Source organism: Lepus europaeus, chromosome 10, assembly GCF_033115175.1.
Source record: "Lepus europaeus isolate LE1 chromosome 10, mLepTim1.pri, whole genome shotgun sequence".
NCBI lineage: Eukaryota > Metazoa > Chordata > Mammalia > Lagomorpha > Leporidae > Lepus > Lepus europaeus.
The window spans coordinates 98534107-98554914 of NC_084836.1; the positions used below are offsets into that span (position 1 = coordinate 98534107).

Here is a 20808-nt window from a genome sequence, read left to right on the forward strand (position 1 = left end):
CTGTCCCACAGTGAGCACCCAGCGGCTTGGCCTAGAAAGGTGGGCTTCAGCCAAGCAGGCCAGGGCAGGATTCCCTACACCTTGGGGGTTAGAAGACCATTGACCAAAAACACCTTCAGAGAGGGGTAGAGTGCTGTCCCGGAACGAGGCCATTGAAGAGAAGGCTACTGGCTAGTCTGGGAAGGCGCAAGGCAGGTGTGGGTGAGGAGCAAAGGGCTGCTCGAGGTTGCTCCAGAAGGCAACCAGGAGCAGGCCCTATGCCGACCTCACCCAGGTGAAACTCACAGAGCGTGCCAGCTCTGTGCTGCTCAGGTGGGAGGCTCAGCAGGTGTTTGAACACCTGGCAGGCTTTTTAGGGACAACTCCTTCTCACGCGTTCTTACCATGCAGCAAATCTTCCAGGGAGGCAATTTACTGAGTCAGTGGAGGGAAGACTGGGCTTTGTGTGGCTCCCAACTTTATCAAGAGGGGTTTGAACGGAGCCTAGGGAGTTGCGCAGGGCCTCCCGGAGAAAGCGCCCCTCAGCGTTGACCAGTGCGGGAGTGTTGAAGAAGGTGCGGGAGTGTCCCAGGCGGGGTAGTAAAGCAGCTGAGGACCTAGGGAACAGAACCGTGTCTGAGAAGGGGGCAGAGGCTGGAGACGGCAAGGGAAAGGTGTTGCAGGCAAAGCGGGCAGCAGGCGTGCGTCTGGAACATTCCAGGAGCAGCAAGCAGGGCGCGGTGCCTGGAGCAGAGGAAGCTGCTGGCACCCGTCGGAGCGAGACAGGGAGCCACGGAAGGGTTGTGGGCAGAGGAGTGAGTGACGTGATGGTCCGGGTCTGGCTGGCTTGTGTTCTCCCCTCTGGGATGTGAGCGACAGGGGGCAGCGACTTTGTTCCACCGCCCTGGAAGAGCCCAAAATCCTTGATGGCTGTCAGTAATGCCGGAACAAGTGAATGAGCGAACGAATGCATTGGTGAAACGAAGGGACGAGCCCCCGAATAACTGCCGATTCGACTCCTTCGGGGACCCTCCGCCCCTCAGGCACCTGCCAGAGAGACAGACTTCTCCCCGCCCCATTCTCTTCCGGGCTTCCACGCCCGCCGTTGGGCTGCGGTGCGCGCCATGGCCGCCAGGGGGCGCGGAGCAGCGCGGTTTCCCGCACGGACGGCTTTGCGTGAGGCACTGCGCGGGGCGGGGCCTGCGGCGGGCGCCCAGGGGCTGGGCCGGCTCGAGCGGCGGGCGGAACGCGGCAGCGGGACTCGGGCCGTGCGGCGGAGTCCGGAGCAGTTTGGGAGGTGCACAGGGCGAAGATGGCGGCGGAGCGGGAGGACGCGCTGAGGGAGTTCGTGGCGGTGACGGGCGCCGAGGAGGACCGGGCCCGCTTCTTCCTCGAGTCGGCCGGCTGGGACCTGCAGGTAGGGCCGCGAGGCGGGCGGCGGCGGGCGGGGAGCGGGCCGCGGGGCAGGGGCGCCCGGCACGGTGAGCCCGCGGCGGCCGAAGCGCACAGTCATCCCCGCCCGGCCGGCCAGCGCCCGAGCCAGGCCTCACGGTTTAGGGGTCGTTTGCTGCGCGTCGCCGGCGCTGCTGGGGCGTGGAGAACGCGAGCGGTCCCCAGCGTGCCCTGCTGGGCCTCAGTTTCCCCCCCTGCCTCGCCCGCGTGGAGCGGGGCCGCCCGGGGGCGTGGCGGCCGCTGGAGGCCGGGGCCGGGCGGGTCGCAATGCCCGGCTCCCGTTTCCGCCGCAGGGTCGCGGGTGGAGGGAGAGGTCCCGCCCGGGAGCTGGCCCCACGCCCCCTCTGGCCTGACCGCTGCGTGGGCCTGCGGGGTGGTGACGTCAGGCAGGAGCCGCTTCACCTTTCGCGGCGAACTTCCCCGTGGAATTCGCTGCCTTGGTCACTGGCGCATAGTAAATGCTCATTAAATACTGGAAGACGACGTGCGAGGGGGCGGTTTGTGCGCCCCGGTGGATCCCCCGGCACGGTGTCTGCCCTGAGTGGGAGACGATTGCATGGCCGGCCTCGGCCTCCCGTGGTGCTGTGATTGCTGGGGCCCTGCCTCGAGCCGGGCGCAGGTTTCGGCCTTGTGGCCTTGGGGCGGTCAGGTGATTTGCTCAGAGGCTCGCTGGCCACGGAGCGGGAGAGAGGAGACTAGAACTCAGCTCTGTGTGGTCGGAGGCAGACAGGTCCGGGAAATAGCCCCGGTGTATGACCGAGGAGCCGGAATCCCAGAGGGCAGGGGCTGTGCCCAGGGTCTCCCACCCAGCAGCCAGCAGCGTTGGGCTGCGGACTTCCCCGTCTCGGTTGCTCTCCAAAGCTAAGGTGCGGCGTGACGCCCCTGGCCCGGCAGAAATGCGAACCAAAAGCTTTGGCCCGGAAGCCCTGAAGGCACAGTGCTGTGCTGCCGGTTTTCCTCGCACTGCCAGTGGGGAAACCGAGGCTCGCGTGTGTACCGCCTGGCAGGGCCGGCATCTAGGCTTCCTGAAGGCTGAACACCGCGCGGGTGGATGTCCTGAGACCAGGCTGCCTCTGAGCTCGCTGCCCCCTGTGAGGCTGCTGGTCTTGGGGGCAGGAGCTGCGTCGTCTTCACCTTTGTGGGTCCCAGGGCCCTTCCCCTGGGAACGAGCCGTTGGTGACTGCCTATCCGTGAGAAGCAGGGTGTGTGCTACATCCCACGGGGTCTCAGGACTCCCGTGGTCCTCCAGTGGTGTAGAGCGAATTCCTGACGGGGTGCATAAATCCTAATGGGTCAACTCGTCCAGGGTGCAGACTGGGGCAGGTGTGCCCCAGTGCGCAGTTTGGGAAACTGGGCTTGAGAAAGAAAGGAGAGGCAGCGACTCCGACTCGTCCCGCAGCCCCAGGCCTCTGGCCACAACACGGCAGCTTAAGGGCGAGAGCCTGGCCAGACTGCCTCCCTCAGACTAACCTCTGTGAAACTGGGGCTGCTTTCTTAACTTCTCAGTGTAACGAGATGGTCGTAGCGCCCGTCGCAACACAGGAGGACCTGGCACATAGGGGGATGCTCAGCCAGTGGACGCTGATGCTGTTCCTGGCCCACGTTCCTTCGCAAGAGGAGAGTGCAGAGTGTGCTCCATCCCAGCGCTCCCTGGTTGGGGTTTGCCCAGGCGACACATAGACTAGCAAGAGGCCTGTTCCCCTTCAGGCCAGTTTTCTGTGGCCCCAGTCACAGGTCTCCTGGTAAGCGTGGCCACATCTGTTCCTTTGTGCGCCAATGAGATGTGGGTTAGGTGAAGGCTGTTCAGGGTCCCAAGGTCCTACCTGTCTGTTTCAGATCGCACTAGCGAGCTTCTATGAGGATGGAGGGGATGAAGATATCGTGACCATTTCTTCGCAGGCAGCCCCCAGTTCAGTATCCAGAGGCACAGCCCCCAGGTAAGAGCCAACTTTGTTTGTTTGTTTGTTTGTTTGTTTTAAGATTCATTTTAGGGAGATAGATCTTCCATTTGCTGGTTCACTCCCCAAATGGCTGCAATGGCCAAGTTAAAGCCAGGAGCCAGGAACTCCAACCAGGTCTCACGTGGGTACAGGGGCCCAAGCACTTGGGCCATCTTTTGCTTTCCTAGGTGCGTTAACCAGCTTTAATGGTTGTCACATGAGTTTTCAGCAATGCTGAAGAGCTGTTTCTGACTTGACAAGGCTGGGGTGTGTGGACCAGAGCTTTGCGTGGGAAAATTAGACTGAGTGGTGGGTGGCCACCACTGAGAGCAGGCCTCCCTGAGTGACTGTGGGTCAGCCTGGAGGTACCACAGAACCTGCTTAGAGTCTTGGAGAGTCTCTAGCCATGAGATACGAGGAGTGACTGCCCTGCCTTTGGAAGTGTTTAAGTAGAAGCCAGAGGACCTCCTGCAGGTGCTGTTAGTGTAAAAGAATAGGGTAGGTGACTACAAAGGCTGTTTTGATATTTCAGGAAGACTGTTAACCTGTAAGAAGTCAGGTAGAAAATACACCTGCGCACATACTTCCCTGGTGGATTAGGGAGACCTTACTGGGGCCCAGCCCCCTGGCTCCCAGGGAGGCAACAGTTGCGATGTGCAGAGTGGGCTAGTGCTGGCTCCCAGGGGACAGGCAGGGCCTCTTCTGGCAGATGTGTCTGCACTATGACTGACCTCTCTGCTTTAGCCTGACTGCTCCTGCTCTCTGATATTTTATTTGGGTTTGAATTCAATCCAAGAACACATGTAGATGTGTTTGTTTGTTTGCCATGAAGTGATAAATTGTGTTTCTTTCTAATGGCATTTGAGTCTTAATGTACATTTCCTGCCTTTGAAGAAGGAGCGCTAACCTCAGATCTCATTGCGTCCTTAACCTCTTTCCCCGCCTTCCATCTCGGGAAAAGAGAGAACTGCAAAGTGAATTTTCAGGTGCTTGTCTGAGAGGTGTCAGTGGGGGCGCGTCGGGCAGTTCCTGCCCAGGTGTGGTTGTTAGGATAGGATGAGGGCTGTTCTTACGGCTGATTGCCCAGAACGTGAGCGTGGTTACTGTCGGGTGGCACGGGAGGAAGACAAGGTGGAGAAGTTGAAACTGGACCTCCAGAGCCGGCCACTCCTCTTCCCTCCAGGGGTCCCAGAGTCGCGTTGAGGCAGTGATTTATTAGACTGTGGCCTGTGTTCAAATCCCAGCTCTGCCACTACTCTGTGACCTTGAGCAGGTTATTATCTCGGTCTGCTTTCCTCACTTGTCAGATGGAGTGACAGTAGTACCCACCACATGTCAGATTACATGAGTTATTATTGAATATAGCAGTGAGAACACACATGTGGGACCGGTGCTGTGGCACATACGTGGTTGAAGTTGCGGCCCACAGTGCTAGCTTCCCATATGGGTGCCGGTTCGAGTCCTGGCTGCTCCAACTTCGATCCAACTCTCTGCTGTGGCCTGGGAAAGCAATGGAAGATGGCCCAAGTCCTTGGGCCTCTGCACCTGTGTGGGAGACCCGGAAGAAGCTCCTGGCTTCGGATCGGTGCAACTCTAGCCATTGGGCCATCTGGGGAGTGAGCCAACAGATGGAAGACCTCTCTCTGCCTCTGCCTCTCTGTAACTCTGCCTTTTAAAAAAAATTAAGAAAGAAAAAGAAAAGACATTATGTATGATCTGCTATTTAAAAAAAAAGATTCAAAAGGCAAAGTGACAGATGCCTTCTATCTGCTAGTTCATTCCCGAAGTGCCTACAAAAGCAAGAGCTGGGCCAAGCTGAAGCCAGGAACCAGGAACTCCATCTGGATCTCCCATGCAGGGGGCAGGTTCCTAATTACTTGGGCCATCATCTGCTTTCCCAGGCTCATTAGCAGGCAGGTGGATTGGAAACAGAGCAGCCAGGGCTCAGACCAGTGCTCTGATATGGACTGCTTAACCTACTACACCACAACACTGACCTCTATTACCTTAAAGATTTATTTATTCATTTATTTGAAAGCAGGGTGTCAGGAGATTTGCTGGTTCATTCCCCAAATGGATGCAACAACCAGGCCTGGGCCAGGCTGGAGTCAGGAGCCAGGAACTCCATCTGGGTCTTGTATGTGGGTGGCTGGCCCAAGCCCTTGGCCATCTTCCACTACCTTTCCTGGCACATTAGCCTGGAGCTGGATCTGCAGTGAAGTAGCTAGTACTCAAACTGACGCTCTGGTGTGGGTGCCAGTGACTCAAGCAGCAGTTTAACCTGCTGCACCACAGTGCCAGCCCCTACAGATGTTTTAAAATAGGCCCAAAAGCCAAAGAATTAACAGCATTTGGGCCGGACGCTCCCCAGGCTCCGAGGCCTTGCTTGTTGCTTTGGTTAGGACTCGGACTGCATACTGGGCTGGTTCCGGTAAGGGAGGGCCGAGTTCACTGTGTTGCTGTCCTCAGCCAGGAGGAAACCCCTGTTTTCGGGAGAAGGCAGACTAGGCTCACTCATCAGGATTCTGTGTGGGACCAGACTCCCTTTGACCTGGCTGTGGCAAGCCCCTTAGCCAGCTCTGCCCTCTCCCTACTCTCCCCTCCATCTTGTTGGGCACCAGTCCGTGTTATCACCACTGCCACAGAGCAACACACCAGTGAGGGCCTCCTCTGACCCTAGAACGTGGGTTCTCAGGGTGGAACCCCTGCACCCTAGGAGGAATCTGGACTGGGTGTGAGAAGGCCCATAAATGGCCTGAAATTGTAGCCAAAAGTTATATTGAATATATTCGGTATATGCAGGTATCTTTCCTGGCAAGAGAATCCATAGCTTTTATCAGATCCTCAAAGGGCAAGGGGACCTAAAAAGGTTAACCGTGGAAGAAAACCAGACCCTCAGTAAGGAGTTCCCGAGTTTGTGTGTGCGCAGCTAGCGGGTGCCAGGCCGGGAGAAAGCCCTCACGCACACACCGTTTCAGTCCTCATGACAACCCTGTGCGGTGAGGACAGGCCAGCTCGTGTCTTCCCACTGAAAACAAGGGTTCCAGTGCAGGGCTATTCTGTGTCCAGCACCTCGGCTCTCGGCCGTGATGATGTTCCGCCTCTCCTTTGAAGTCCTCCGGAGTTTGCCCCAAACTTAATCCCTTTTCCTCCTTTCTTAACTCCTTTGTTCCAGCCGAGCTGATTTCTTTGGTGTCTCAGTTCTGCCTTATTTTTGTTCCACTTCCGTTTAAGCATCTTATCCAAATGGACATGCCCACTCTCTTGTCTGAACAAACCCTTCCACGTTCACCTCCATCCCTACCCCTCTCTTAAGCCTGGTAGCTCTGACATGGCCAGGCAGCGTGCCCTGGTCCTGTCCTTAGACCCGGCCACGCTGCTGTGACAGTATAATCAACACAGTCCGGGTAACTTCTGTGTTGTCTTCAACTCGTTCCTGATATTCAGTTTGATTTTTTTTTTTTTTTTTTTTCCTTTTTAGGTAACTTGTGTGTTTCTGGAAGTGGGAGGCTAGTAGTTCACCGTCTGTCTGTCAGGTTCTGGCAGCTCTGTCCTCTTACACCCCTCAGCAGCTTGAGGAGTAGGGTGAGTGCTCATCGAGTAGCTCACAGCTGCTGTTGGGCAGATGTGAGGCCACATCTGTCTAAATCCAGAGCTGCTTCCACTGCCATGTGCTGCCTCCAGGCCAGCGCCTCCCACCTCTGTGCTTAGGGTTGAGCAGCGGGTAACAACAGCCTCTTCCCTTTACTGTCCCATGAAAGGGGGGAAAGCCGTGCTTTCTTGAGGAGGACTGGTCATTGTCTGATTCTCCAAACCCACAGCCACTGACCTCAGGTAGCTGCTTAAGTTACAATGAAACAGACGTTACAGTAGCCACGCTCAGGTGCTCTGCAGCCACACGTGGCTAGTGGCTTCCCCCCAGGACAGCACAGCCGTCTCCGTCGTCGCAGGAGAGAACCGCTGCAGAGCCAGGGTGAGCAGAGGGAAAGCAGGAGAGGGGCTCTGACTTCGTGTCCCTTCAGCTTGCTGGAGTCAGCTGGGCAAGTTTTTAATGCAGAAAAATTCAAATTTCTGAGACATTTTGCCCATTTGTGGAGATCATAAGACAAAGTATTCTGAAATGGTTAATGGCCCCGGGACACCCCATGCATTTACTCCAGCCAGAGTGGTCATTCTCAAACTTGAGTCTGCAGTGGAAGTCCATGGAGGGCTCCTTACAGTCAGAGGGCTGGCACCGCTCCCTGAGTTTCTGACTTGTGTCTAAAGACCACACTTAGAACCACTACTCAAGAGTGGTGTGTATATATGTGCAGTCAGGCTGACAGGGCTTTGCCTGCGTCCCCTGGCTACACACAGAACGCCCAGCAGGCTGACGTGGTGGCTTCCGTTTGCAGTGAGGAAATGAAGGCGTTGAGAACGGTGCACTCCGGATCCCAGCAGAGGCAGAGTTGGATTGGATCTAGGCACACGGATGCCAGAACCTGTCCGATTCCATCCAGGTCTGGGTGTGAATTTTAACAGACATGGACAAACCCTGCCTAAGTGAGTCATCTGCTCAGAGATGTATACACAGGCATATCTGAAGGGGGTTAACAAGGAAAGAGGATTTTTCCCCGCAGATGCTCACCTAGCCCGCTCATTTGAAGACTGGCCAAGCCTCACTGGAAAACTGGGGAGGGGAGCAAGTCGAGTCAGCCTCTCAGACACTGGTGTGAACATCGCTTGGGTCCTTTGAACTGCGTATGTCCTGTTGTGCTCTAGGGAATGCCCAGGAGGCTTTTCTGCTCACCCAAGCCAAGAGTGCACTTGCCACATTGATGGTCTCTGTCCTGTCACTTCTGGGTGATCAGACCTCAAAGCCTCTTGCGATCCCTGACTGTCTCCTTGGAATAAACCTCAGGACTGAGCTGGAGCTTCCTTCTAGCAGACAGCCTCTCCTCCTTGGCCTTGCTAACGCTGCATTCCCCTCTGCCACACAGGAAACCTGCTCTTCCCCTGAGCATAGAGCTTGTGTCTTAGGATCCTGAAAACTAGGTTTGCTTCTTGAAGACAGGTTTAAGCTAGAACAAAGGTGGCAGTGGGAGACCTTCAGGGGAGAGTTGCCCCTTCTCACACAGTTGTGGCTGTGCCCTTCCCCACCCACACGACTCTGCTGTTCCCCTAAGTAATAATAGTTTTGGCCGGCACCACGGCTCACTTGGCTAATCCTCTGCCTGCGGCGCCGGCACCCCGGGTTCTAGTCCCTGTTGCTCCTCTTCCAGGCCAGCTCTCTGCTGTGGCCGGGGAGTACAGTGGAGGATGGTCCAAGTCCTTGGGCCCTGCACCCACATGGGAGACCAGGAGAGGCACCTGGCTCCTGGCTTGGGACCAGCACAGCACTGGCCGTAGTGGCCATTTGGGGGGTGAACCAACGGAAGGAAGACCTTTCTGTCTCTCACTGTCTAAGTCTGCCTGTCAAAAAATAATAATAATATGGCTGGCGCCGTGGCTCAATAGGCTAATCCTCCGCCTGCGACGCCGGCACACCAGGTTCTAGTCCTGGTCGGGGCACTGGATTCTGTCCCGGTTGCCCCTCTTCCAGGCCAGCTCTCTGCTGTGGCCTGGGAGTGCAGTGGAGGATGGCCCAAGTCCTTGGGCTCTGCACCCACATGGGAGACCAGGAGAGGCACCTGGCTCCGGCTTTGGATCAGTGCGGTGCGCCGGCCACAACGGCCATTGTGGGGTGGACCAACTGAAAAAGGAAGACCTTTCTCTCTGTCTCTCTCTCACTGTCCACTCCGCCTGTCAAAAAATAATAATAATAGTTTTCTTGGCTGGCCTACAGCAGAGAAAGGAGCCTTTTCCACTGCAGTGCAGGGTACCACACACTCATTCCTGCTGCTTCACTCCCTGTCCCTTCTCAGATGCGCTGTGCTCTCGGGTCTGCATTCGCACACGCAGCATTCCTGTAAACACTCTGGTGCCCTTTCCCTGCCAGCCCCCGCCCGCCTGCCTGTCCTCCAGGTCTTTGGCGTTCCATCCATATGGTGCATTTTTCTGGGGGCACCTTTCTTGATCCTCCTCCCCATATCACAATCGGAACAGTGCACACGTGGCCCCATCGTGCAGCATTGAATGGATGCTCTCCTGCCCCATGTGTTCCACTAATTTGTAAGAACCAACTGATTATCTGTATTATCTATGTAGAAGTAGCACCAGATCAGTGCCTGGCCATATTTAACAATTAAACAATGGGGGATGGCTGTTGTGGTACAGTGAGTTAAGTCACCACCGGGGCCAGATGTTTTCTGCTAATGAGCACCCAGGGAGGCAGCAGATGGTGGCTCAAGTACTTGGGTCCCTGCCACCAACATAGGAGACCTGGATGGAGTCCCTGGCTCCTGGCTTCAGCCTGTCCCAGCTGCTGCTGCTGCGGGATTTGGGGAATAAACAGATGGAAGATCTCCCTCTCCTCTCTTTCCCACCCCTTTCCCTCCATCTCCCCTTCCCCATCTCTGCCTTTCTAATAAAAATAAACTTATCAAAAATTAAGTGATGAAAAGTTATCCAGTAGTAAATTTTTAAGTAGTAATGACCGCATCTTCTCCATCCCACAGGACAGCTGCTACTGGTTTCCATTTTACCTCATTTAATTCGCTCTCAGTCCTGTGTGACATTGAAGGGAAAGGCCACATTGTGTTTGCATACAGATTTGGGGGATGACCTTTTCCACATATATCCCTTCCTTGCTCTACCAAAAAAAAAAAAATTAAACCCCAGTGTCCTCAACTCAGCAGCTGAGAATGGAGATTACCTTCTCTAACTTTTCCTGAAGTAATTTTGTTCTTTTTTGTGTCTCCAGTGACAATAGAGTAACATCCTTCAGAGACCTCATTCATGACCAAGATGAAGAAGAGGAGGAGGAGGAGGGCCAGAGGTGAGTCTGATAGAGGGCACAGTGCACAGGAAAGTGCAGTCACAGATAACTTACCAGGGTACAGGCTCCATAGCTGTTAGCCATTACTGTGGACCGGTCCGAGTAGGAGCAGGCTCCTACTTCCTGCAGCTTGGAAGTGATCCCTGTCCCCTGTTAATTTTTTTTTTATGGTATTCTGGGGTGTTGTGGGTTATTGAGAAATATTGGGAAGAAGGAAGCAATTTTTTTTTTTTGACGGGTAGCGTTAAACAGTGAGAGAGAGAGACAGAGAGAAAGGTCTTTCTTCCGTTGGTTCACTCCCCAAATGGCCGCTATGATCGGAGCTACTCCGATACGAAGCCAGGAACCAAGTGCTTCCTCTTGGTCTCCCATGCGGGTATAGGAGCCCAAGCACTTGGGCCATCCTCCACTGCCCTCCCGGGCCACAGCAGAGAGCTAGACTAGAAGAGGAGCAGCTGGGACTAGAACCGGCGCCCATATGGGATGCCAGCGCTGCAGGCGAAGATTAACCAAGTGGGCCACGGCGCTGGCCCCAAGGGAAGCAAATTGATAAAAAGTTGTTCATAATACCTCAACTTGGACATGACCAGGTTATCAGTATTTTGGGAATATTTCTTAACAGCTTTTTGTTTTTAGCTGAAAAAGCAACATATCACATAATAACAGAATAATAGCCTTACAAGTATATATTCCTCCAACACACACGCTGTTTGTTTTAACTCTTGGGAATGTCATAAAAATTAATATGCACTGTGGAAGATAGACTGGTGTAATGAGAAGTCTAGCAGTAACCCATCCTTTGGTGACTGCAGTTAATATTTTGGTATATTCCCATTCAGTTTCAATTAGTTTGTATTTCACATGGAGAGGGTCAGATCATTTCATTTCTTGCTGTTGTTGAATTAATGCAACTTTTTAAAAGTTTGTTTATTTGAAAGAGAGGGAAAGACAGTCTTTCATCCACTGGTTGACTCCCCAAATATCTGCAATGGCCAGGGCTGGGCCAGGCCAGAGCCAGAGCCAGCAGCTTCATCCACGTCTCCCATGTGGGTGCAGGGGTCCAAGCACTTGGGCCATCTTCTACTGCTTTCCCAGACACATTAACAGGTAGCTGGATCAGAAGTGGAACAGCCGGGACTTGAACCAGCACCCATATGGGATGCTGGCGCTACAGATGGCAGCTTAACCTGCTGTGCCACAGTGCCAGCCCCAGATAAATGCTACATCTTAACACTTCCCCCTCATTAGTATTCTTTGTACACACTTGCAGTGGCTGTAATCACCATATGCGATGTCCAACATCTAGATTGTTTACGTTGTTTTACTGTTGTAAATATCAGTGCTCTGAACATCTTTGTGTATTGATCACTGGCCATGTTTCTGATTAGTAGAATAGTTCCTAGAAATGAAAAGCAAGGTCAGGAGCATGAATATCTGTAAGGCTCCCAGCTCTTAAAGGAAAGCTTTAAGATCCCTTAATAAGACCTTACAGTCCGTTGAGCAGAACTTTATCCACCTGGCATAAACAAGAGTGAACTGGCTGCAGCTTCATTTCATGGGTTTCAGTTCTCCATGGGCTCTGCCTCGGTCTGGCAAATACTTCTAAGAACATTGTGTAATAACCATTATGGAAATGCACTTACTTCGTCACGGCCGGTCTTTGGGAAGTGGCCTGAGAAATTACATATGTTCTGTTCTCTGTTTTAATCCATGACCTTCACACTGCCTCCGAACTTTCCTTTGAGATACACTCAAGGCTCAGGAATATGTTAATTGTAGAGTTTTAACTCCTTGAGTGAAAGGCAGTGTCATCAAGTACAGGGTACATCAAAAGTTCATGGAAAATATTTCTCTTTTTTAAAACAAAATTTATTTTTATTTGAGAGACAGAGAGAGAAGTAGAGACAGAGAGGTCTTCCGCTGGTCTACTCCCCAGATGGCTGCAACGGCCAGAGCTGTGCTGATCCGAAGCCAGGAGCTTCTTCCGGGTCTCCCACGTGGGTGCAGGGGCCCAAGGACTTGGGCCACCTTCTTCCATCCAGGCCATAGCAGAGAGCTGGATCGGAAGAGGAGCAACTAGAACTAGAACCGGCGCCCATATGGGATGCCGGCGCTTCAGGCCAGGGCTTTAACCTGCTGCTCCATAGTGCTGGCAGGAAAACAGAATTAAGATAAGTTTGTTTTAGGTGCAAAAATTTTTAAATGTATGTACATGAGAGATCTAAAAGAATGTGGGAAATGCATATTATATGAAAACTATGCCCAGATTTCAAAAATTTTGACTCCAAAATAGGTATCCTTTAATAAATTTTCCACAAACTATGCTTTTTTAAAGATTTTTAAAAGTATTTATTTTGGGCTGGCACTCTGGCACAGTAGGCTAAGCCTCCGCCTGTGGCGCCAGCATCCCACATGTGTGCTGGTTTGAGTCCCGGCTGCTCCACTTCCAATCTAGCTCTCTGCTATGGCCTGGGAAAGCAGTAGAGGATGGCCCAAGTCCTTGGGCCCCTGCACCCACGTGGGAGACCCAGAAAAAGCCCCTAGCTTCAGATCTGCCCATCCCCAGCCGTAGCAGCCATTTGGGGAGTGAGCCAGCAGATGGAAGATCTTTGTTTCTCTCTCTTTCTGTAACTCTACCTCTCAATTAAATCTTTAAAATTTTTTAAATTTATTTTGAAAGAGTTACAGAGAGGGAGGGAGATACACAGAAGGATATTCTGTTTGCTGGTTTACCCCACAGGGCTGCAACAGCCAGTGCCAGGCCAGGCTGAAGCCTGAGTGGTGGGGGCCCAAGCACTTGGGCCGTCTTCCGCTGCTTTTCCCATGCCATTAACAGGAAGCTGGATCAGAAGTGCGGCAGCCAGGACACACACCGAGCCGGCATCCTCAGGGGATGCCAGAGTTGCAGGCCGAGGCTTAACTTGCTACACCAAATGCACTTGTGGGACTTGCTAAGCAATTCTCCCTGCCCCGCCCTGACCAGTGACATGTTCTGAGTGATGTTCCTTTACTTCACGTCCCCAATACTTCTGGGCCCCTCAGCATTTCACACCCAAAAAGATGCTGGTATTCTTGTCCTGCCAGAGAGCTTTGCATATCCTGGTGAATGCTGGGAAATAGAGAGCCGGGGATGATGTTACAGGTTTTCAGTTCAACCCACTCGGGAACTATCTGGTGACTTAACTGCGAATAGGAATGATAAGGAGTCAGGTTAAAAAAAAAAACTAGCTGAATCTCAGGCCATGCCTGGCCTATTGCTATGCCCACAGTGGGCGTCTCAGGGCCTGGGTTTGAGTATTTGAGATTGGAGCTTCCCCTCTCTGCTTGGGGCCACCAGTGTGTGTCCCAGGAACAGTGTGGTGCGGTGTGGGGGAGTTCCTAGGGCTGTGTCACACCACCTTACATGTGTGCGTTACTCTGTGCTTGTTCTTTTGCATACATCCGCTGATTTGAACCTCACGGCCCTGACTTAAGGAGCAGGTAGGTAGGGCATGTGCTACTTCCTTCCGGTTTCAAAGACAAGGGAAATGTAGAGGGCAGCAAACTGGCTTAGCAGGTCCCACAGTGGCAAAGCCAGGATGCAGCCCAGCTGCTTGTACTAACCACACCACTACCACCAGTAACCTGGAGCTGCTGGGGTAGTGCTTCTGACCAGTGTAGCTGCTGGCCACTGGGTGATTCCCAGCGGGACTCTGAGCTGACATGCTGTTGCGCATGCCTGGAATGCTATTCCCTGACCTCACCTGACCAGCTCATCCTCAACACTCGGCCCAGGAGACACCCTTCCAGGAAGCCTCAGCTGCCCTCCCAGCCCAGTGTTCCCACTGACTGACTTGCACTGCTGCTCATGCTGCGTCGTACCTGCCTCCTCACCTCTGCCCCCAGCAGGTTCCTTAAAGATGAGCATCGTACGCTTGACCTTGTGCCCACCACCTGGCCTAGTCTGGCGTGTGCTCTCCTACTTTCCAAGTGTGTCTGATACTAAGCCACACGTTTTCCGTGCAGGTTTTATGCTGGGGGCTCAGAGAGAAGCGGACAGCAGATTGTTGGCCCTCCGAGGAAGAAAAGTCCCAACGAGCTGGTGGACGATCTCTTTAAAGGTGCCAAGGAGCACGGAGCTGTAGCTGTGGAACGTGTGACCAAGAGCCCCGGAGAGACAAGCAAACCAAGGGTGAGTGTGCCGGCCGTCGTCTGTCCCCAGGACCCCCGGCTGGGGAAGGGGGCTTTTGCTCATGCTTTTCTCACTTGCTGGCTTGGCCTGCTCTGCAGAAGACTAGTATAATTTCTCTCTTTAACCTTTCAACACGAAACTTAAGATTTGGGGGCATAGTTCTCAGACCTGTGGCGTGTGGGTCCTGCACATGTTTTATTTGTCCTGTCCAGTTTGGCCTACTAGATGTTTTGTTTTCATTGGATTAATGGCTACCTGTTTTACATAAAATCTAATTTCTGGCTTCTCTGGAAAAATCCAAGTCTTTAGTATATTCCTGCACCCAGGTTCCTATAGGGCCCTGTAACTAGAGCCTGGTGGCAGCTGCTCCCTTTATCAGGCATGCACTCCTGCCAGCTTGCACTCCAGTTTGGGTCCTTTATTTCATTTGCCATCCTGCCTGGCCCAGTAGGCACCAAGTGTGATGCCCAGAGAAAGTGGGCCTGGTGAAGCAACTTGGTTAGGAACCGTGTCCTCTTCCCCACTCACCTGAGAGGCATCATCGTATCTTAGTAACGCTCCACCCAGCGTTTATCAATTTGTCCTTTATAGCCATTTGCAGGGGGTGGCTACCGCCTGGGGGCGACACCAGAGGAAGAGTCAGCCTACGTGGCAGGAGAGAGGCGGCGGCATTCCAGCCAAGATGTGAGTATCCGGGAGGGGAGGTGGGAACTGCTGCTCTGCCAGGCTGGAGAGGGAGGCCTGCGTCGATGGTGCCCTGCAGTCTCCCTCAGTGGACCTCGGCAGCTCTCTGCTGGGGCAGGGAGGAGGCACAACTTCGTGTCACCTGCCTAGAGCCACGCGGCTGGAGAGAGGCAGGAACAGGACATGCTCCTGGTCTCGTTAAAATAAAGCCCCTGCTCATTTCCCCACGCCCAGCACCTTCCTCTTGAGGTTAGTGCTGATTTGGTTGGACACTGGTTGATTTCCTTTTGCACACCTGTGTGTACATATGTGTCCAAGGGTTGGTTGGTGTTCTAATACCAACACAGTGAAAGAGGAGAAGCCTCACTAATTTAGGTTCCGATTGGTACACTCAGCAACCTGGCAGACGTACCAGCTGCCTGACCTCCTGTCCATTCAGGTTCATGTAGTACTGAAGCTCTGGAAGAGTGGATTCAGCCTGGACAACGGTGACCTCAGAAGCTACCAGGACCCGTCCAACGCCCAGTTTCTGGAGTCTATTCGCAGAGGGTGAGCTGAAAACCACCTTCTGAACCAGTAAATGAGATGGCAGGTGCAACAGGAGGCAGAACGTGTATGATTTGAGAAAAACTTTCTGAATACTGATTTATTAGAGAGCCCCCATCTGCTGGCTCACTCCCTAAATACTGGCAACGGCAGGGCCGGGCCAGGCTGAAGCCGAGAGTCCAGAACTCAATCCTGGTCTCCCACATGGGTGGAGGGACCCAAACCCTTGAGCTCCCCGGGTTTGCACAGGCAGGAAGCCGGGGTAGGCACCAGAGCTGGGGGTTGAATGCAGGCACTGCAGCATGTGTGTCTGACCCACGAGGATAAGTAACCTGCCACAGGAAAGTAAATTCTTTAAAGCAGATTTTGCGTGGTTGAGATACAGATCTGCTCCAGAAACCCTGTTTGTCCATTTTCCCTCTGGGAGCAGAGCCAAATGGCCAAATAATAGGCGTGTGCCCATGGGCGACAGGAGCAGAGACTATTCCTGTCAGGCAAGCTACGTTTCCAACCTCTCCTACCAACTCCAGAAACTTCAGCCCTCTCCTCATTCCTCGGGTGGCTCCAGTGGGGTTGGGGGTTGTGCAGACATGCGGGGGAGTTGCATAAATGCTCAGGTGTGTCCCGGGCGAGGCCCCTTGTGGAAGGGAGGCCCTGGGGGCCGAGTATGCAACCCACTCCTGCCCAGTCTGCACAGAGCCCTGGAAGCGAAGTGCTTGCCCATGAATTCACGGTTCAGTTTTTTGTATGTGTTTACTTAGGACTCAGATGGAGAGGGAGGAAAGTCGAACTGCGAGAGAGAAGTGTGTGTAGGGACGGAGCGGGTGGAGTGGACAGCTGGGCACCAGAGTCAGCAGCTCCCTCCAGAGGGCCAGCTGGCTTCACCACGGGGCCTGAGAGGTCTCGTCTCCCCTCAGCCCCAGCGCTGTCGTTTCCACCCTGCTTGCCCTTTCTCCCACAGGGAGGTGCCAGCAGAGCTGCGGAGGTTAGCTCACGGTGGGCAGGTGAACTTGGACATGGAGGACCATCGGGATGAGGACTTCGTGAAGCCCAAGGGGGTCTTCAAAGCCTTCACCGGCGAGGGTCAGAAACTGGGCAGGTAAGGAGCGGCCAGGGCCAGCTGCTCTCTGCAAACTCTGCCATCCAAGAAACACTCCGGTTTATTTTGTGAGAGGAGATGTGTGCTACAGGTTGAACAGACCTGATGCTCGGCCTGTTTCCTCTAAGGAGTCCTTACCCTGGTGTTCCCACAGCAAGGTCAGTGTCATTGTGACTGACTCAGCAGTCTAGGGTAGCCAGGGAAGGCAGTGTCTCCCTGATGGCTTCAGGCCTGAATTGGAGCTGCTGAGGGGAATAAGAAATTGGAGAGTCCCCTGCCCCACCAGGCCTCCCCGTAGCATTGATCCAAGGAAGTTCCAGGGCAGGGTTGCCCCCACTCAGGGCTGCCCAGCAACTCGTCTTTACCTGGCACTTGCTTTCACCACCCTGTAGCCCCTCTCCAACAGATATCCTTGATCTTGCATTTCAACCCCACTGGAGTCTGACTGGGTGATCCCCGAAAGGCAGAGTTCTCTCACCAGGCCCTTGCCAGCTGTCTTCTCTCAAAGGCCCACTGTTGGCCTTGAGGTTGCACAGGCAGGCAGATCTGTGACCCTCTCCTTGCCAATACAGCCCTTACTTTACACTGGGAACACTGAGGCTCTTGGGTTTCAATGGTTTGGCCTGTTTGCCTTATCACGATCTGTAGGGGTCACAGCCTGGTCGACCTGCAGCTGGCCCTCCTAGAATGCCCTCCCTACCAGCCATTTGTGCCTCATTGGGAGCAAGCGTCAGAGGTTAGGGTGGCAGAGAGCCACGGCTTTGATTTACTGGGTCAGCCTGCCTGGAGTGAGCCTCCGTGTGGCTCTGGGCAGTGTCTGTGAGGCATCTGGCAACTTTACCCTTGCATTTTAGAAGAATAGTGCAGATGAAGAACAACAACTCCCTGGAGCCCCAGGAATGGCCAGCTCACACACACGCCCCGCTAGCATTGCAGGTGTTTGGTGCTTTTAGCACCTGCTTCTGCCACAGGTACTGAGGTCATTCCATAGTCACAAATGCATTTCTACACTTTAGTGTCCATGTGAGTTCACTGGTCATAACTAAACATTCAGGCAAGCAGCCAGGATTATGAACAGTATTGCAGTGAATCTAAGTAAAGTTTCGTGTACTCCCTAAAGCTGAGCTACAAATACAATTGCTGGCTCAGAAGGTCTTCACATTAAAATGTCAAACTGCCCTTCAAAAAGGTGGTGTCAGTTTTCTACCCCACATCCGTTGTAAGGGGCCGTGCAGGCTGGGTTTAGTGGACATCCTAGCCCAACAGGAGGTGCCGGTGCCACTGGAAAGTAACTGCCGTGCGCGCCAGCGTCCAGGGCCCCTTCCACTTCACTCAGGATTGGCTTTTCATGGAGACAGACGTTCAGAGTTTTATACAGCTAAGCTAGATGGAAAACCTTCCCTTTGCTATGTTTAAGAAAATGTTCTCAAGTTTGCCTTGGAAATAAGCAGTTCTGAGTTACATTTCTCTAATATGCATTATGTCCATACGTAGCTTGATTAAATCAGACTGCACCATCTCGGAGCCTCTGCTGTCCCAGCTGCCAGGGAAGCTGCTGCTGCTGTGGCATTTCCTAGCTCTCCTGGGGCCTAGGGCTTGTGAGACACAGACCTGCACTTCGATTTGCTACAGGTGCCCTGCTTGGGCTGAGAAGACCAGGGTGAAGGCGAGCAGTAGGAGCTGGTCAAATGAGAGGCACAGCAGGGGAGGTTAGTGCGTGCTCACTTACCAGCTTCCGTAGTCTGCCAAGAGGGAGGCAGGGCAGGGCTCCGAGGAGAGAACGGGGCTCCGGTGGTGAATGGGGAGTCTGTAGCATCAAGGACCCCCATGCTTTAGGTTAGTCTGCACAGAAACTGAGCAAGGGAGGTGCCCCATCCCTTGTTAGAAATCCTATTTATTGTCCTTGTTGAGTAACTTAGCCAAGGCACACGCCCAGTGGGGGAGTTCCAGCCTTGGTTCATCTCGTGCCGAGGTCAGCGCTCTGCCCACTTTAGCAGACGTTGACACTCGTGAACCTCCACGACATCTCAGTGCGCCCAAGTTGACACCATAGGATGCAGGCCCAGGCCACCTCCTGTCACCAGTCAGCCGCCAGGCTGTGCCAGGACGGTCCAGCCCGGTGAGCCTCTGCCTTGGCCAAGGCTGGCCTGCGTCTGCTTCCCCCACGTCCAGCCCTTGTGCAAGTGAGGAAGGACATGGACGCGGAGTCACTCGCCCGGTTACACAGGATGGGGAGAGCGAGCAGCAGTGTGTGGTTCCGGGATTGAAGCTGCTGGCTCTGAAGTTCTGCCTGGGCAGCTTTGTCAGGGACCACCAGAGACTGCTGAGAAGATTCCCTTAGGGCCTGGGTTCTGCCTGTGTCCTGACGGGTCCTCTCCCTCCAGCACCGCCCCCCAGGTGTTGAGTGCCAGCTCTCCAGCCCAGCAGGCAGAAAACGAAGCCAAAGCCAGTTCTTCCATCCTAATCGACGAGTCAGAGCCTACCACAAATATCCAAATCCGGCTTGCCGACGGCGGGCGGCTGGTGCAGAAGTTCAACCACAGCCACAGGTACCTGTGTTGTCTGCTCTTGCCTCTTCTATCAGAGAAGTAGAGCGCCGTACTTCCTCCCGACTGGCGGGCACCTGTCCCCTTCTTCTCACTTCCTTCAAGCTGAAGGTTGAATATATACGACCAGGACTGCTGTTCTCCGTGAGACCGAGGGGTCACAGGGCCAGTAACCTGGCCTTTGAGAATTCTAACACCTGTTTCCACTGTCTCAGACCCCGTGGGCCAGACTAGAGCAGACGGTGCCGCCTCAGCGTTCAGGGCGAGGAAGCAGAGGCAGTGCGAGCTGGTGGGTGGTTGCCGGTAGAAACACAGCAGCGGTTTTCTGTAGAACAGGGTGGCTGCATCGTGTCAGCCAGGCCGAGTGGGCCCAGCCAGTGGGGTAGCAGTTCTTGAGCGTCCACGGGTCCGTCTAGGGTGTGAAACAAGCCACGGCACATCTCTTCCTCGCCCCTCATCAACTCCAGCATGACTAGGGGACAGCCCACACAGCAGCCCACACTGCCTCCGTGTGTCTGGGCCCTTAGCTGGGCCGGCTGTCGGGTGGGAGGCAGGAACAAACGTCTGCCATTTCCTAGGGAAGGAGGCGGGCTGTCCCCACTCTCCACATCCCAGGCACCAGCAGTGGGAGAAGGGATTCCTGGCCCTTGTAAACTCTCATAGATAGGGAGACACAAACATGACACTTTGGCCCTTGTGAAAATTCCTTGGCTACAGGAGACGGTCTCCTTCTCCAGGATAAGTGCAGGGGAGGAGGGGCAGGGGTGAGCTGTGAGGGGGAACATGGGAAGCAGTCAGGAGGGAGCCTCTGGAACATGGGACCCGAATGTGGCCTGATGAACTAGAAAGGCGAGAATCAAGCCAGGCCCCGCTCACCACCTCTCTGCTTACCCCACGCCAGGGTCAGCGACATCCGACTCTTCATCGTGGACGCCCGGCCCGCCATGGCTGCCACCAGCTTTGTCCTCATGACCACCTTCCCGAACAAAGAGCTGGCGGACGAGAGCCAGACCCTGAAGGAAGCCAACCTGCTCAATGCCGTCATCGTGCAGCGGTTGACATAGCCTCCCGGCGCCGGCAGCCCTGCCCCCTACCCCCGTGCACACCCCCAGTCCAGTGCACACCGGGTCTCGGCCGTAGCTCTGGGCTCTTAGCTCTCAGTTGGACATTTGTTTTCTCCTTAGTTTCATTTCCTGGGTTTTTGTGAAGATGGACTTTAAAGAAAAATAATAAAACCACCAAAAAAACCGAAGGACTGTCCCCAGCATGGTCCGTAGACGCTATGGCGGGAGCAGTGCCTGCCCCCATAACACTGGACAGCGGCAGGGGCGCGGTGCACGTGGCTACCCTGCTGGCAAGTGCTGCCCTGCAGGCCCCTCCCACTGCCCCCCACCGTGGACGAGTGAGCTACACCTCCTGGGTTTCTCTGCCTTGACACATTGTCCGAGGTGGGGGGTTTCCCATGAGATGGCTCA

At 54.3% G+C, this 20808-nt stretch overlaps 1 protein-coding gene across 1 annotated transcript; it reads left to right on the forward strand.

Moving 5' to 3' along the window:
- The first annotated feature begins 1265 nt into the window (after nucleotides 1–1265).
- Nucleotides 1266–20585, forward strand: NSFL1C (NSFL1 cofactor). The gene is made up of 9 exons (XM_062203962.1): nucleotides 1266–1396; nucleotides 3268–3368; nucleotides 10213–10287; nucleotides 14293–14458; nucleotides 15050–15142; nucleotides 15582–15691; nucleotides 16650–16787; nucleotides 19172–19336; nucleotides 20235–20585. The coding sequence occupies exons 1-9, from the start codon at nucleotides 1292–1294 to the stop codon at nucleotides 20395–20397; spliced, it is 1116 nt and encodes a 371-aa protein (XP_062059946.1). The 5' UTR covers nucleotides 1266–1291; the 3' UTR covers nucleotides 20398–20585.
- The last annotated feature ends 223 nt before the right edge of the window (nucleotides 20586–20808 follow it).

What these genes read in the sequence shown, in the direction of transcription:
- NSFL1C (XM_062203962.1), top strand. Translation starts at nt 1,292, where the DNA reads ATGGCGGCGGAGCGGGAGGACGCGCTGAGGGAGTTCGTGGCGGTGACG. An exon ending in CGGCCGGCTGGGACCTGCAG is followed by an intron (nt 1,397 to 3,267) that starts GTAGGGCCGCGA and finishes TGTCTGTTTCAG; the next exon opens with ATCGCACTAGCGAGCTTCTA. An exon ending in GAGGGTCAGAAACTGGGCAG is followed by an intron (nt 16,788 to 19,171) that starts GTAAGGAGCGGC and finishes CTCTCCCTCCAG; the next exon opens with CACCGCCCCCCAGGTGTTGA.